Genomic DNA, 17316 nt, shown 5'->3' on the forward strand with positions numbered 1-17316 from the left:
TAGGATCACTGAAAGAAACTAGAAAGATGTTTCGTTTGCTATTAAGCGATTTCACATTCCATCTGTTTATCTGCACTTTTCTGAGGGAACTGCCTTTTCCCACACAAGCCAACTTCAAACCCAGCAATTTCACATTTTTCCTCTAGCATTTTTTGCTCTTTTTATCCACCCCTCTAATTACGAAGTAGCTGAAATGTTAATTTACTGCTATCTTGGCATTCCAGCGAACCACACTGCTGGGAACCTGACTGCCTCTGACCACTTCCACAGCAGAACAGTTACTTTGGGAATGTGCATTTCTGTACCCACTGTACTTTTAAGCTGCTGGCATTGCTGCTGCTGCCCTGCTTTGGAACGGTTCTTTGTTTTTGCATTTTCCAGCTCCTGTTATGCTTGGAAGACAGTTTAATTGTGCGGTAAGTTATCCATATGCAAGGCCTCTTTTCTGAATCATGCTGTGATTTATATACTTCAAGTTAACTTCAGAACTGGCTCTGTAAAGGTACGGGTAATATTTCACACATGGGAAATGCAACTGGGAACATCATTTTGCTGCTGATTTCTAGCACAGGCACCGTGTTCTTCTAGCACTGCCCAAATACCTTGGGCAACATGTTTCCACATTATTGCCTCTATCGGGAGATCTAATTTAAGAGGTTCCTGCTCTCCTCTCCTCTGGCTAGAGCTTTACTGGCCCTCCACCAGTGTTGATTCACTTCACAGAATCACAGGATGGTCTGGGCTGGAAGAGACCTTACAGCCCATCTAATTCCCACCCCTATCAAGTGCAGGGCCCCCTGCCCCCAGCCCAGGCTGCCCCCAGCCCCATCCAGCCTGGCCTTGGGCACTGCCAGGGATGGGGCACCCACAGCTCCTCAGGGCAGCCTGCGCCAGGGTCTCACCGCCCTGAGAGTAAAGAATTTGTTCCTAATGTCTGATCTAAACCTACCCTCTTTCAGTTTAAAGTCATTCCCCCTTGTCCTATCACCACACCCCCTGACACAGAGTCCCTCCCCAGCTTTCCTTCTGCCCCTTTAGGCACTGGCAGCCCGCTGGGAGGTCTCCCCGGAGCCTTCTCCTCTCCAGGCTGAACACCCCCAGCTCCCTCAGCCTGTCTTCATGAGAGGGGCAGTGACACACCAAGCCCAACCTGTGAAAACCAATGGGACATTTTTCCACATCCACTTCAGAGCACAACCAAATACGGTTGAAGAGGCACCAGGAGGAGTGAGTAGCTGAGGAAGGCAGTGGTGTTGGTTGGGCACTTGCTTGGTGGGACCTGCCACTGTCAAAACCACAACGCAGACTCATAGGCTCCTGTCTGAATTTAGAACTTCCACCCCGAGACACTCTTTCACAGTTAGGTTTAAGAATTAAAAAATGAAGTCTTTCACAGGCTCCTGTGTGTTTTGTAGGCTGTCAACATAAAATGGAAGTTGTCACCTAAAAAAGGCTGTTGCGAGCAGTGTGCCCGTGTCATTCCAAGGGGAGCTCTACTAAACATACACCGCTTCTTCCGTAAGTTCACACACTGCTTGAATTCCATCACAAGCTGGAGCCTCACAAAGGTTCTGGAAGGCATGTCCTGTGAGGAGAGGTGAGCACACTTGGGTTGTCCTGAAGGGAGAAGAGGAGGCCATGAGGAGACCTCCTTGCTCTTTACAGCTCCCTGAGGAGGGGAAGAACAGAGGCAGGCACCAAGCTGCACCAGGAGAGGTTCAGACTTGATGTCAGGAAAAAAAAAATTATCCTAAGAGTGGTCAGGCACTGGCACAGGCTTCCTAGCAAGGCAGCTGGTGCCCCAGGGCTGTCAGTATTCAAGAGGCATTTGGATAATGCCCTCAATGACATGTTCTAACTTTTGGTTAGCCCTGAAGTGGTCAGGCAGTTGGACTAGATGATCTTTGAGGATCATCTTCACAATGTCCTATTCTATTTGGGGTCTTGATGGAGGGAAGTACTTTGACATACATGGAAGCCACTACTAATCACCAGATGCTCAGCTTAAAATGATCTGTTGAGGACTTTGCTGAATCAGGCCCAAAATAAAGCTGTGCTGCATTTTAATATGGGATGTGGAACATGCTTCTGATCTAAGCACTTGTATAGGAAGGTACAAAAAGCTGACATTTATATATTCTAAAGTTCAGAAGAGTCCCCAGACCCCCAACAACAAACAGAAAATGTTGAAGACTGAAAAATTATTACTCGTCTCTTGGCAATAGATGCTGGTGAGGACTTCAAAGAGTTAACAAAAAAAATCACATGCTCAGCTTACTCTGCAGATCATTGGAACTGTGAAACCTGACAGCCTGCCTTTTCCCTGTACATTAGGGGAGTACTTCAGGGAGCGAAATTTTACCACCAAACAGTAGGGAAGAGTTCTTCCCAAACTTGTGCTACAGAAAAGAGGTTTGAGCTGTATCCTTACTGCAAGAGGAAAAGCAACTGTAATCAAGGAACCATCAATTTCCTGCACGTGCTCCCAGTCCACGCATCTTGAATTTGGATTCCATGACTTTTATTTTTTGCAAAATGCTGCAGCTCTCCTTTATGGCGTGCCCTTTGCATGAATGGTCCTCAGGGTAACACCTCAGAGAGAGGTTCTACCCCTCTCGTTTCTCAGGAAAGGAGCATGAAGGGGACAGGCAGCAGAAGAACGTCCAAGAGACAGACAGCAAGATACATCTTCCCAGGAGAAGAGAATTAGCACTGCTTCCCAGGCGTATTCTCTCCTCTTCCTGAGGAAATGCCTGACATGGTGGTAGCAATATAAGCAGGCTGATGAAAAGCCACAGCGTGACTTGGAAGCCAGAGCTGCTTTAAATCCCACCACAGTGCTCAGCCTCCAGACAGGAACTGGAAGAAATGGAAATCACTTCTCCAGCTAGAGGGGCTGAGGCACCTATCTGGTGGGTTAGCAGGTGGAGGGAAGGGTCACACGCCCAGGGAGCTGTCATGTGTCACACTCAACACCCTTGAAACTTTGCTTGCAGCACAGTATGGGCCCAAATGCAGACTAAATGACAATGAAAGCTGAGAATAGCAACATGGAAAATTGGGGCATTTTGTATTGCAGAAGACTTACTAAATCCAGTTCCAAACCTTGTCCTTACAAGGAACACGCACTGCTCAAGCTCTTGAAAATTAAGACTGGGGTGATTTATTAATCTTGTTAAGAACTCTGATACAAAGCACAGTAAAAGGCCACAGACCAGTAAATAAAATGTGGCTTCTGACCACTTTATAAATGCTGCTACAGTACTACCAGTAAAACAGACTCACTCTCACACCAGTTCAAACAAGTAGTTCAACTGGCAAATAAAAGTTCCATTCACTTATCAGTTTAAAAAGTTTAATAAAGCTTTAAAGTGTTTGCTGGTTTAAATGCTACCAATTTCCAAAATGGACTCGTGATTAAGTTAAGTGAGATCTAAAGGAAGGTATTAGGTTTGGAAGGCAAGACCGTTCCTAAGCCAGAGGAAACACTTCTGACCGTATAAGATTGCAAGAGTAGCAGACTGTATTATAGGCCTCACGTCACTTAAATTTATACAGGTTATTAGCATTATCTGTAAATATACAATATAAACAATTGTACATACATGGCATATAGCTTTGTTCTCCAGAACAGTAGACAACTCTTTAGCTTAAGACATCTTCACCTACCAAAACAAAAAGGCACATCTGAACAAGATGCATGCTAAGTAAGTACTAGGGATCCTTTCCAGTATCTGAGACAGGTAGTCCTTGTTCACACTTCCTCAAAATAATCAAGACCAACCGAGTATTTTGGTATCTTCTTTTAGATTTCAATTTTTTTTTTTTTTTTTTTTTGTCTTCAGCAGCAAATCAATGGCAATTAAGACATGGCATTAAAATATTTGGGAACAGTAGCTGTCACTCACAAACCTCCAAGCCCACACAAAGTTAGAAGGCAAGGGGCCAGAGGTTTAAAATCAGTAACGCTGTACATCCTGGCGTTGTGTAATCATCCCATTGTTCCTTTTAAAAAAGGCCACTAGTGCTCAAATTTGAAAAAAAAATCCACAGACGCACCTTTTTTGGCTCAGTGCAATTAAATGATGTCAGTTTAAACTCAATTAGTGTAGTTTACAGTGCAAAAAGATATATTTTGTATACTGGCATAACTGTCGGCACTAAGGACGTGAAACAAGGCAATGCTGCTGATCACCTGAGGGTAATGCTGTCGAACAGACGCAGGCTAGAGTGTGTGTCGTCTTATTTTTCCAATTTAAGCTATTTTTTTTTGTTTGATCAGCAGCACTTTAAGAGCATAATTTGTGAAAGTACTAAAATACACTGCCTTCTTTGAATAAATAAAAAAGGAACTTTACAAATACTATTCCAGTGTCAATGACTACTATGGCTAAGGTCATTGAGGAGTTTCTGCATTTTCTAGCAAAGACAGTCTGTGCAAAGGAGGGTGGGAGAGCTCCCTTTTGTAAGTCTTTGGTGGCAGTTTTGGTAACTGAGGGCTCGAATTCTGCCTGGGCGGGACGGGGGGCGCGGGCGGGTGGACCAGGTTGTTGTGACTGGCGCTGGTCACGCAGCAGCGGCGCAGTACCCGTGGAGAGGGAGTGCTGGGAGGAGTGCCAGGAGAGCTGGGGCCCGTGCCAGCCTCCCTGAACCAGTCGGGATCTCTGTGCAAGCGTCCCACCGGCGGCGGCTGGAGGTTTAGAGGGCAGTTGATAAAGTGTTCGGGAGGCCGGTGCGGCACTGGCGGTGGAGTATCAGGAAGAGGGTCCCGAGGGGGCGGCGGAGGAGGGCTGTGCAGCGGCTGGTCGAAGGAGCTAGCGTAAGCAGGAACACGAGGCTGTATCTTTGGAGGTGGCGGCTGCCGGGGTGGGATTGCGGGAGGATCGTCATCCGATTTTAAACTTCCCTACAAAATTACAGAGAAAAAGACACTGTAAGAAACGTAGATATTTAGGTGAAGAGCGTATCTCCTGAGAGCTGCTGAATTTTCTTCAAGTTTGTTACTGGTGCTGTCAAAAATGTGATACTGGCATAGCCCTATCTTTGATCTGATTACGACCGGTATGTTCCCAAAGCAGCTAAGCAGGATTTGGACACTGGGAACCTGAAACTTCAAAAAGAGTAACTGGAGCACTGCATTTGAAATGTGCCAAATCTTCAAAAGACTAACAAAATCCAACCTGGCTAGATGTTCAGTGATTTATTATCAAAGCTATTCGATACAGGAAAAATATACCTTAGCATTAGAAGCATCCTGATCCATCTTTTTTCGAGGAGGAAGCGGGGGAGGGTTTTGAGGTTCATCACTCAGTTTAGGAAAGCTACCCCACGAGCTGAAGAAAGTCTCTGGAGAGAGAAGAGCCAGTATTTTACTGCTTGTGTAATACCTGAGGAACACACTCAAGAATATTACACCAAACTAGATGAAATTCAAACAAGCAGATCTTTGTGTTCAACAGCAACATGGACCACTAAATTTCAGTTGTATGAAACTCTCATTCATTTCCTTCATCAGATATACTCTTTACAAAGCGGTGTCCCATTTCCAAAATCAAAGATATACGTCAGCTGTTAACAGTCAATCTAAAGGACCCAAAAATAAATAAAATGAAGTGAACTCCTAGTGGGTACTTCAACTTTCACTGCAATCCCATCTGTATTGCAGAATTTGCCTGTTTACCACAGCGCCTGCAGTTTGGCCCCACGGCTAAGTTACACTTTCGAGTGGAAAGTTTGTTCTCTTGGCCGTATGGGTACATGCTCAAATTTGGAAGTTTCGAGGCTTTGTTAATAGCTTTGCAGCATTTCTAAAGCAGAAGAATTATACACTGAACGGAAGAGATGGCGATAACTCTCACAGCGTTTTATTACATTTCAAATTCTTCCGTTTTACTGAGGAAAAAATCCTCCAAGTTAAGAAACAACACAACCCCCAACCTGTATGTGACTTTTGTCACACCTTTGCCTTTTCCCTTCGAAGCGCACAGCACTCTGTACCAATGCATTAGGCAACTGTGCTCTCCGGTTTGAAATTTTCATATTATGAAGAATTATATATGTCTGTGTAATAGGGGAGTAAAAAGAGAAGCTCAAAAGACAGATGAATACAGGATTTCCCTCACAGCTGTGGTACAAAAAGTACCTCTCAATTCCCCAGCAATAGAACAATTATTTTCACTGAGTGGTAATGCTAAATTATCAGGTTGCTTCATTTGTATCATTAGTCAAACAAAACAATCATCAAGGACATTCAAAAGAGAAACAAAATCGTACTAGAGGCCTGGGAAAAAAAAAAGATCAGACAGTTCTTAGACTTTATAGCCTACTTTACTGGACGGTTGATCTAAAGCCTGTAAAAACTCCCCTCAGAACTCTATTTAATGAACACAGTCCATATTTTATCCCAGATAAATCCCATTTAATTACTATTCAGCTCTCCTGAAACCAGGAAAAGCAAAGTTAAATGAAACATTTAATAGAGTTACAGTACTCACTCGACTGTGGCAAACTGACGGCAGCGAAGATGCTATTGTTACCTGTTAAATGAAAAACAGATTAAAGATTTTCCAGACAGAACATCTCCACTACAGCACATAAAGTACGCTCATGAATGACCTCAAAGACGACCACATTTTCTAAGTTTATCTACTGCTAACACAAATTAAGCTTTCCTATGAAAAATATTCTTGAACGAAAGATTTTAAGTTATGCAGGGAATGAAACTTCATTATTATACTCTGTTGGACACTACCACGTTGTCTTGCATTTCCCCTACAGCCCATATGCCCTCAGCATTTGCCATATAGATCTTGTCGCTTACCCCCCATGAGGCTTAACCTGCCTGCCCAGTCTGCAGCTCCCTTTGAGAAGAGACAAGACCTCTCACAGGCTGCTTTTAAGACCAAGGAGCTGCTCACAGCTACAAGCAAAGCTTGGGAGCATATTAGTGCATCTATGCCAAGAGGATAATTTTTTAATCAAGGCTGCGTTTTGCAGTGAGCGCCCTGACCACCCCCACTTTCTGGCACTTTGGTTCACATCTCAAAATATACAGACTGGACTCTCTTCAAAGGAAACGAAACCAGAATCACTACAGTGTGTTCAGTCCAGAGGAACGCTCCTGAAACACACTGGCGTGGGCTCCAGGTTCTCAGCACCGTCTCTCTACAGAGGTGCCATACGTGGTAAAGCAGGCGCAGTCCCTGCACAGTAAAGCCTCACGGGGACATCTCCCAGAACAGATTGCCTCAGCTTTAGTAGGCCAAAAGACTGGAAATATCACTTGTTATTTAACTACTTACGGCAGGCATTTCCAAACTGCAGTGCATATAGCACTGATGCAAGAACTTCATAGTTCACAACTAAATTTTGCAATGATTTTTTTAAAGGCTGGCACACAGACCAACACAGTTTGGAATCCCGAGGGACAGTAGCAACAATTATTAAAACGTATTGCACATTTACCATAAGAACTGTTGAGATCAATGTCTGAAAATACGCTGAACTCTGAAGAAGCAGAGACTGGTGGAGTAGACGGCGTGTTTGGAGAAGTTGGTGCCGATACTGTTGATTCATGCTCTGCCTCAGTAATTCTACTGAAACTTATCTTACTCGGTTCCTTTTCAAGTGGCAGTGGATGACTTCTCAAGGTGCCAGAGGTGGAGCCGTGTCTGCCGGTATTGGGCCTTATCCCAGGAGATTTTAGGGGGTATGTTGTTTTTCTAGGCTGAAGAAATAAAGCTGGTTAGTACTGCTAACAATGCAGATAGCAAAATCACCAAGTCTTTACGAGCAATTTTAAAAGGTACTTATCAAATACATACTAAATGGCGTTACAGCCTTTTTGCAATTGACTTGAGGTTGTTACCTATACAACAGGAGTTTACTGAAATGTTATGGATGCAGCTTAAAAATCTTTTTTTTCCAGCTTATTAAATATTTCCACAGCTATGAAGAACGAATAGTCAAATTTCAGATGCACGTCAGTCATGACAAAATACAGGGAAGAGCAAGTCACAATCTTGGGAGAGAGTCATTTCAAGTGCCTCCATAGGCTTGCAGAAGAGCTTCGCATAACAGCAACGTAAGACGTGCTTTCAGCTTACACCACAGAAAGTCCCCAGGCCCCCGCCTGTGTCCAGGACTACGGACATGCTCAGGCGCACGCTGTGTATGCACGCTGGATGAATCAGTCCGAAATTCTTACACACGCATTACTGGTGTGACTGAAACAGGCCTCATCAGACTCAGGTGTAACACAGCACAGATCAAAGCCGATGCTTTGAAGACGGGCTATGTTCCCATCCCGTGGTGGTATGCGTGACTCCACCACATTACAGCACCCAGAACTGGACCTTCCTGAAATTCCCATAAGAACGTCTAGTTTCGAAGACACGAACTGTAAAGAATTCATGCCCAGATAACTGAGAGAGCAGCACAGGTTTTTATGTTTAGAAAAAGAAGAAAAAAAAAAGAGAAATTACTGTAAACAGCATTTTTCCAACAGTAATTTCTGCCAGTTTCTTGCCGTATTTGCAATATCATCTTAGTCATTCCTCTAAAAGGAGATTGCTAAAATGACTGATGGCTCTCAAAAATCAGAGAAGTCTCCAGCTACTCAAATGCACAATTACAACATGTAGAAATCGAGTGTTCTCGTGAGCTGTATTTCTCTGCTAAAAAAAAGAATTCTAGGCCCCGACAGCTTTTTTTTTTTTTTTTTAACAAAATAGCTACTCCTTTAAATCGTATTTTGCTCTGCAAGAAAGTTATACCTTGTCAATTCTGTGCTACACTTCAATTTTTGAAGTAATATAAAATATTTTGACAAATAAACAATAGAAATTAAGTTTTAATTAAGGAAAACATAACATGTATAAAACCAATTTCAATTAATATTTTATAATAACCTTTGATACTATGAAATTTTATTGCATATTCTATCAAATGACTATAAGGTAAGAAATGCAAATGTAAACTGTAATATTTTACGTTTTGGGGAAAAGAAGAATTCATTCCAAAATAAGCTAAAGGCAGCAAGTTTCAGTAACAACAAACCCCTGAAATAAAAATATTTTTAAGTCACATTTTGCTGGAAATTAATCTCATGAGACTGAATTCCAGAGAAAATATATATGGCTTATTGAGTTAGCAAAGTATTCTTTCTCCTGGCAGCTAGTGGACTTCATCTATTTAATTTACAGGACAAGACTTACAAATCTAGGTGGTTGCTTGCAGTTTCGAGGTTCAATTTCTAATGACTTGTTGAACAGGTAATCTGTAAACTCTTTTTCTGGTATCTTCCCCATAGGATTGAGATTTTCAAAGAACTTCTAGACGAAACAAGCATCAATAACATTAAAAAACAGACAACCAACAACCAAAAAAAAAACCATGCATAGAGCAAGAATTTGAATGAAAAAACTAGCTCTTCATTTTCTGTAACTCTTTACCAGGAAGAGATGGTAAAGCGCTCCCTGATAAAAAACAGAACAATACTATGCAAGAAATAATCAAGATCCTGGTAAGTTTCCTGGCACGAATGACCTTATTTAAAATACACAGACATGTAAAATGAAGTTTTCTGTAAACTTTGCCAGTATTTTTTTTTAACTACTCGATCATTTACAGCCCGGCAGTGTTACAGGCCATACAGCCGTGCCCTGGACGCTTCCCTTCAGGTAACAGCGCAGATCTGGGAAGGAGCCGAATACAGATCATGTGGTAGTGAAAGCAAATGTTATTATGCCAGTGCCATTTTTAGGGGAATTCTGGATGTCATCAGTTAACTACAAAGGACAGGAAGGGACAGAGGACAAAAGCAGGAAGGTCAGAGGCAGGGACAGAATCTGGTGATATGGCACAAGGACAGGAGGTAAGGCATGGTAAGGCGGGACTGGCACCGAGGGCATCGCACAGAGCGAAGCTCCCTGATGCAGCAGGAGTCTCTGGGTGGTGAATTACAACATTTCCTATCTGCTCTTTTTATTTTTAAAGCACAAACCCTGCCATCCCTTGAGTTTATTTCACTTCTTGGCTTGAGAATACTGTAAATCTTCAAAACCCTTCCCAGAAATGTCCACAGCAATTAAACACACAATGCAAATAACATTTTAAACAACAGTATTATTGCCCATTTAATTCTTTATGTAACCAAGTTCTTTGTTGCTTCCTGACTGCTGCTGTTCACAAGCTGAGAGAGCTAAGCACAAAGCTGTTTTCTGCAAACGTTACAATGAGCTGTGCTCTCAGGAAGAATGGCTGGGTACTTCAAACTATTCTTTCCAATCATTATTACCTCTCTACACAAACACTTGCCTTTACCTGGCTCAGGTTCCATCGTTTTCTTTTAATTTACTTTAAATGCTCTGGGATGCACTAGGTGTTTTTCTTATCTAAGTAACCTCTTGAGCATTTCTCATTTCTAAAGATCAAGCTGGCTGACACCACCACACGCCCCGTTTATGTAATGTAGCGGCGTCAGGAGGCTGGGTCAGTAGGGTCACTGCCTGCTTGCAGCCCAGAAGGGAGCTGCGTCCTGGGCTGCATCACCAGAGGGGTGGGCAGCAGGGGAGGGAGGGGATTGTGCCCCTCTGCTCTGCCCTTGTGAGGCCCCACTTGGAGCCCTGCATCCAGTTCTGGGCCCCCAGCACAAGCAGGATGTGGGGCTGTTAGAGCGGGTCTAGAGGAGGGCCACGAAGATGATCAGAGGGCTGGAGCACCTCTGCTGTGGAGGGCGGTGAGGCACTGGCACGGGCTGCCCAGAGAAGCTGTGGATGCCCCATGGAGGTGTCCACGACCAGGCTGGATGAGACCCTGGGCAACCTGGTATAGTGGGAGGTGTCCCTGCCCATGGTGGAGGTGTTGGAACTGGGTGATCTTTAAGGTCCCTTCTGACCCGAGCCATTCTGCGGTTCTATGACTGCAGAATGTCTAAGGACTAAGTGCCGTATGCACACACACAGCACTTTAGGCCAGAAAGAAGTGACTTTCCTTCCAAAGTTCTGCTGCTTAGTCAGTGTGTCTCATGCACTGTTCTGCTGCTGGGAAATCTCACCAATACCAGGCTGCAGACCAGTAAGGGGATGAACAAGACCCAGAACGTGGAACCCAAGAAAGCAGATACCTGGCTCTGGCTGGTCCTTTGCTGCAACATTTTTGTTGTCTGCTGCCTCAGACCAGCCACCATTTCCTCCCTCTTCCGATGGTCACTGATCACCCAAGATTGGGTCTAGTACTTGCAGAACGATTGACCATTTTTGGTTGTGTATGTTCTTTTCCTTCTCTTACCCCCGAAAGAGATATTTAGTTTTTGATTACCCGAATTTCTGGCTCTATCCGTAAGCAGTAAGGCTGATTTTGATACTGCTGAATCTCTCCTGTAATTTCAGCCACTTTTCTCCTTTTGCTGAAATTAATTAATTCTTTCCCTTGTCTTTTAAGGAAGTCAGGATTCCCTTCTTCTGTCTTCAAAATATTTGTTAGGTATATTCCTGATAGAAAAGAAATGGATTTTAAAGTTCATTTTCTTTCCAATTTTCTGATTTCATTCTTTATAATGAAAGAATGATAAAAAAAAAAAAGTCCAAGTATAGGTATACCATTCCCTTTAACACTCCAACAGTTTACTAGCTGGTAAGAATGAATTAAGTTTGCATTTTACATAGGAACAATGTATTATTGAAATAAGATGTTTCACCTCCTTAACATGAGATCCTGAATTTAGAAAAACATCTTCAGGTCATTGCCACAATCAGATCAGTGATGCAGAAGCAGAGTAAAATGAAGTGGGGTAATATTCATACCAATACCAGTAATCTGTATTACTAAATTAGAAAAAAAACTTCTATATAGAAGACACTAAGTCTAAAATCATTGCAAACCTAGGAAGTCAAAGTAACAAATAATAAATATTTTTTAGACCAAAACACTACCCTGAACTATAAGCAAGATTAACACATCTGCATCAAACCCAATTTAAGAAAGACAACACACAATATTAGCCCATTCTGCTGTTACTTACCAAAGAAAGGCACACAGGGTGGATTGATTGACTTGAGCTTAGCTAGGTACTTTTTAAAGTGATCTTGACTTAGTTCTACTGCTTCATCCAAAACTCTTTTTTTTCTTTCCTGTAGTGCCTAAGTTGTCAAAGAGAAAAAAAAAAAGAAAATAAAAGCTATGCAGATCTGAACAGCATGGTTAGGAAACACAAGGTAATCACCTAGGTTTCTTAACAAAACTTAGAAACTCAAATTAATATTTGAAAGAACTTCTTTTGTAAATGGTTTGGCTCTTGACTACAGCACCATCAGTTCAGTAACTCTTCCTAGCCTCTCTTCCTAGTGTCCATCTAAAGCAGTCAGCAACCATTTGTTTTTGCCTCTAACAACGTGAATTGGCTGAGACTCTCATCCAAGAGAAATGCTCGTGAACAACTGAAATCTGAGTTTTAGCTATCCCCTCTCTGTGCCCCTCTATCCCCATGGCCCTTGTGTAGGTAGGAAATGCTGCTGTTCAAGTGTTCCAGGCCAGGGTTCTCAGCCCTGGGACCCTCCCCTTTCATACACATAAAACACTGGACTGAAGCAACGGGTTCATTTCAGACAAGTTAACAATCAAATGTCCATGGTGTTTCCCCTTTTTCAGCTAAATACAAGTGAGAAAACATCTGCTGAAAAGCTCCACTTCCTGTTACAAATCCTTCGAGACAACCAGTCCATCTCATGTTTTCTTGTAACTTTTAAAATAACTCAGTCTCATAATTAACTTGTTTTCTTCTAAGAAAGCAAATGCAATATGGATTTCACTTATGAACTTTGTCTGATTTGTTTCTGGATTCTGATTTTTTTTTCTCGAGAGCAATGCCCAAAGCTTACCTCAAATGTGTGATCTAATCTGTACACTGACACGGAGTTCATTGCACTGACTATCTCCAAAACACCATTGAAATTATTCAGATCTTGAAAAACTTGCAGGATTTCTATAATCCTGCTCAGCACAGCCACTCGCTCTTCGAAGTTCTCGGTTTCCACTATGCACCTAATCAAAAGACGTAACTTGAGAAGTACTGATAAACAAAATCTGAAATCTTAGCAAGCTAGCAAATTAATTTAGTAGCTAGCAAAATGTCCAAGTGAAAACTGTATAGTATGTCTAGCAGGCACATTTTGGTGCGCTGTCAAAAATCTCAAGTATAAATTTATGTAATCACATCTTATATATGTTCAGGTTGGAAAGCCAAGATGATTTTGGCACATACTCTAAAATAAAGCAAGACCCAAGCACGATCCGGGGTAAGTAGGGTGACTCTCTCATGCTGCAGTATCTACGATGGTATTTTAAGCTCATGAAGTTAGGTATACACATACAAACTGCTACAGCCTTTTGACTGCAGCATGGCCATGTCTTCAGAAGTCCTTAGTGATGTGTCACGAGAAGGGAGAGAAAATAAGTTAAGGGGACAGACACAATAGTATTTTCAGAAGAGACGCAGAAAAGTGTCCTGCATTGCCTTCAGTGCCCTTTGATGTACTGTAGAAATATAAGTAGGACACATGTTGACCATGTGGTCAGTACTGGAAAAAATCCAGTGTTTTTTTTTTTTTTTTTTAAATGGAGGAAACGTGATTGGCATGGCACGGACCTTAGAATCAAAACCTGAAACTACTGCAATACTCTACTCCTGTCTGAAGATTCAAGGCAACACAATTCAAATAAGACAAAAATGTTTCTCAATTTCAGAAGGAGTTCATGCCACTACACTAAAATCACCATCACTGTACTTACTTTTCAAACCAAAGAGTAAGATTTGTAGTATGACGAATCATTTTCAATAGATTTGGGGAGTTAATTTCCTTATCTTCTTTAGTCCACACACTACCGACGAGTTCCGAAGGCTGTACTGCCCTGTTACGATAAAGCAAGATGAACAGGATTGTTCAATACAAATAATAATTGTGTTCGGTGTTTGCATTAAAAGATTATTTCTTCCCTTAATCATGACTTGGTATTTCACAAATACAATCCAATATAAGAAAAACAGTTACTTAAAATAACTTTTCAATGAGTACTTGCAGATGGAAGAAAATCCATTTTTATCTTAACTGAAACTGGCATTTTTGAATAAGCATTTCTACATAAGAAAATTACAAAGGAGTAAGTTTAATCTCCTGAAGGCAGAAGGAAGAATCTTAAAGGCAATTAAAAGATTTTTTTAAATAGGAAGCTAAAGTACTTGGAGCAACCTGCTGGAAAAGTGGCCTATTTCCATAGAAAACCTGCTATCACTGAAGCATTAAAGGATGCTTCACCTTTGAGTTTCGTAAGACCTTAAAGAACTTCTACCTGGCAAAACTCAGCTCTCACATCAAGGCTAGCTTTATTTATCATCAGTAACAACAGAGCACGGAAACAGCAGAGCATTTATGATACCAGACTAATAAACTCTTCAGAACTAGATTAGAGGACCCCGATGTACCAGTCCTGTAAGTTATATTGTGTATAACACCTAGGCCTTTGCTATGCGTCTATTAAGCAAAGGGGAAGAGACAATCATGTGTTTTTTATGATGCAATAAACATTTTTATTAATGTAACAAAGTTTGCTTTTAACCAGGAGACTATAAATTGATATTACCTACCCATAATACTTTAGTTTCCTAATTTACTGTACTTACTCAGTTACGTTATCAGAAATCTGAAATAGAGATGAAAAAACATCTTTTCTCTTGTATATTTCGGTACCAAACAGAAAACCTACTTCCACAAACTCTGTAAATCAAGGGGACATACTTTTGACTGATTCTATGAATTTTCTTGCTCAGATAGAACTAATAGACCTCTACCTGTACAGGTCAGACTCCAGAAGCGTCAGCTGCCGAGCAATTTCTATGGGGTGCAGCGTCATGAGGTCCAGGGTCTCACTGTGCCCAACACGCCAGATGTGCCACTCAATGGGAGGAGGCGGGCTCTCAAAGGTGATGTTGTGACTAATTCCATTTGCTTGAGCTTTCTTTCTTTTGATGATTTTAGCAATTGATTCCACCCACTTCTTCATGGATTTTCCTACAAAACGTAAACCATAACAAACATTTTTAATGTCATCTTAGCTTACTTTTGACAGTTTAATGAAACCAACAACAAAACACGCACATGCACTCAAAATACTGCATTTCTGCAGGCAAATTAATTAGGTTTGCAGTTCATTATTTTATTTATTTTTTGTTGTCTTATGGGTTCTTGCACTTGTGTCAGTTTGCAAATACAGACACACCAACAAATTTTTGGGTGCTCAGTTGCATTTAAATGCATCTACTGACAGTTTTAGTGGGAGAAAAGTGACCATGTATGCACTGTATTTTACTGCTTCCCCTAAACTGCAACCATTTTCTTTTTGGCTGCTAGCTTCACCTACTAAAATAAAAATAACTGAAAAAAGTAAACAAGCTTAAAGTGAAAACTTTGCAATATGCTGTACTAGTGCACAGCATAATTAAAGGATTAAAAAAAATACGTTTACAACATCAGTCCAACATTTACAGTACACAACATAGTGGACAAGACAAGAAGTACCTTCAGCAGTTCAAGACAAGTAACTTTTATGAGACTAACCCCCAAAATTGAATTATTTCTCTCTGGTCAGCAATAGAAACCTCTGCAAAAGATAAACTACTGGTCTCAAAGTTTGTCTCAGCATGGTACCGCCCCACATATGGTCTGACAATCTGAAAAGTAAAGTCTAGCATTGCCAGGATAATGATGCAAACTGCCATGCCAACACTGCTGGCCCTCCATCTAGGCTGCCCCAAAAAATCTGCTAGTTTGTAAAGGATTGCTCCAGAGGAAGTGATACCAAATGGAACAAGTGTCCTTTCTTAAAAGGATAATGATCTTCAGCTACAACTTTAAATTAATGGGAAAAGAATATGGAAAAACTCATCTCATTAACCAACGGGGAAGGAATTCTCTACAAATACACAGCAAAGGAGGAAGGTGAGAGAATTCTGAATTCTCACAAGTCTGCTACAGAGTCAGGCAGGGATGAACACTACTGCCCAGAAGTAAATACACTGAAGTGAAACAATACCACAATGCGTGAAATCATTTTTATGGTAGTTACTTATGTATGATTCAGGCCAAAGATTGCTCATGTAAAGGAGAGTCAAATAACAGCTCCATTAAAGGCATTAAAATTACTCATGTGTAAAGATATTTTCATGCCTAAAACCCATGAGCATTAGAACAGCAGGTTGTATCAAAATGGGGAAGAACAGAGGACTACCAATTACCATACCTCTTACACTCGAAATAAACGTCTCCAATCTCTCTAGTAACTCCAGATCTCTTTCAAAATCGTAAAAATGATGCTCTACCCAGTGGCGAAAAACATTTAATATTCTGAGGAAGGAGAGAGAAAAAAATAATTATATTTTGGGTGTGGTTTTTTTTTTTTTTAGGACTTCCAAGCTCATCCTATATAAACACTAAACAAAACAGTTATATAAAAGCTGAGTTACAGATTCATGTAACTGAAAACTATCAATATGCATACGGACATAGGGGCAGAGCAAAGACTAAGCATGCATCGATGGCCACAGAAGTCCCCAAGTATTTTAAACCTAATTTTCCAGTCTTAGCATGTATATAAGCTTTAAAAACAAACAAACAAATAAAGAATGCTAGTGTTGAGGTGTTTTCAGAAGAGGAAAAACAGTCATCAACAGCAGAGAAAACAGGTATCACGAATATAGGTTGTTGATATAATTTTTAACCAAACTAACAAAAACTAATTAGGATTGACCATTTGATTAGAAACAAATTTGTAACTGTTTCTTTCGTATACATAAAATTTTATCTTAGAAGTTTTTGCAAGTGTACTTCCCTAATTTTTCATCTTTCTATTTACACTAACAGCACTACAAGATCCAGTGCTTTAAGGATAACACCCAACTTTCTCTCGATTTTTCTCTACTTTCTTAAACAGACCACTAATAAACAAGCCTTTAAGAACTAAACCACAACAGCTCTTCAGCCTTCTACTCTCTTCAGATGTATCAGAATAAAAAACTGTTTTGCCTCTTCTTCGTGTAAACAAGTCGAACTCATAACTCAAACCTCTGATTTATTGGGGCGCACCTTATCACCTTACCTGAATGGTGAGCTGGTATCTCCTACATCAACCAGTACAACAGATTTTCCCTGTGCCAGCCCAAAAGCTGGGATAAGGATGGCGGGGTTAATGGAGAGCCCACAGTCTCGGGCTCAGAGAGGAGATGGTTGCAGTGAGATCTGGTTAATTCTGCCCCACTGCCTCTGC

General features: G+C 41.3%; 1 protein-coding gene across 2 annotated transcripts in view; it reads right to left on the reverse strand.

The window, feature by feature from the left end:
• Positions 1-3140: 3140 nt before the first annotated feature.
• Positions 3141-17316, reverse strand: part of SOS2 (SOS Ras/Rho guanine nucleotide exchange factor 2) — a 53370-nt gene continuing 39194 nt past the window's right edge. For both annotated transcript variants that reach the window (XM_040558263.1, XM_040558264.1), the window contains exons 14-24: positions 16294-16397; positions 14846-15065; positions 13789-13908; positions 12879-13041; positions 12023-12140; positions 11320-11492; positions 9216-9332; positions 7465-7726; positions 6495-6536; positions 5237-5346; positions 3141-4906 (exon numbers count right to left, since the gene is read on the reverse strand). In XM_040558263.1, the coding sequence (XP_040414197.1) occupies positions 4397-4906; positions 5237-5346; positions 6495-6536; positions 7465-7726; positions 9216-9332; positions 11320-11492; positions 12023-12140; positions 12879-13041; positions 13789-13908; positions 14846-15065; positions 16294-16397 (1939 nt within the window). In that variant the 3' untranslated portion in view covers positions 3141-4396. The remainder of the gene's footprint in view (positions 4907-5236; positions 5347-6494; positions 6537-7464; positions 7727-9215; positions 9333-11319; positions 11493-12022; positions 12141-12878; positions 13042-13788; positions 13909-14845; positions 15066-16293; positions 16398-17316) is intronic.

This window comes from Cygnus olor, chromosome 5, assembly GCF_009769625.2.
Source record: "Cygnus olor isolate bCygOlo1 chromosome 5, bCygOlo1.pri.v2, whole genome shotgun sequence".
Lineage (NCBI taxonomy): Eukaryota > Metazoa > Chordata > Aves > Anseriformes > Anatidae > Cygnus > Cygnus olor.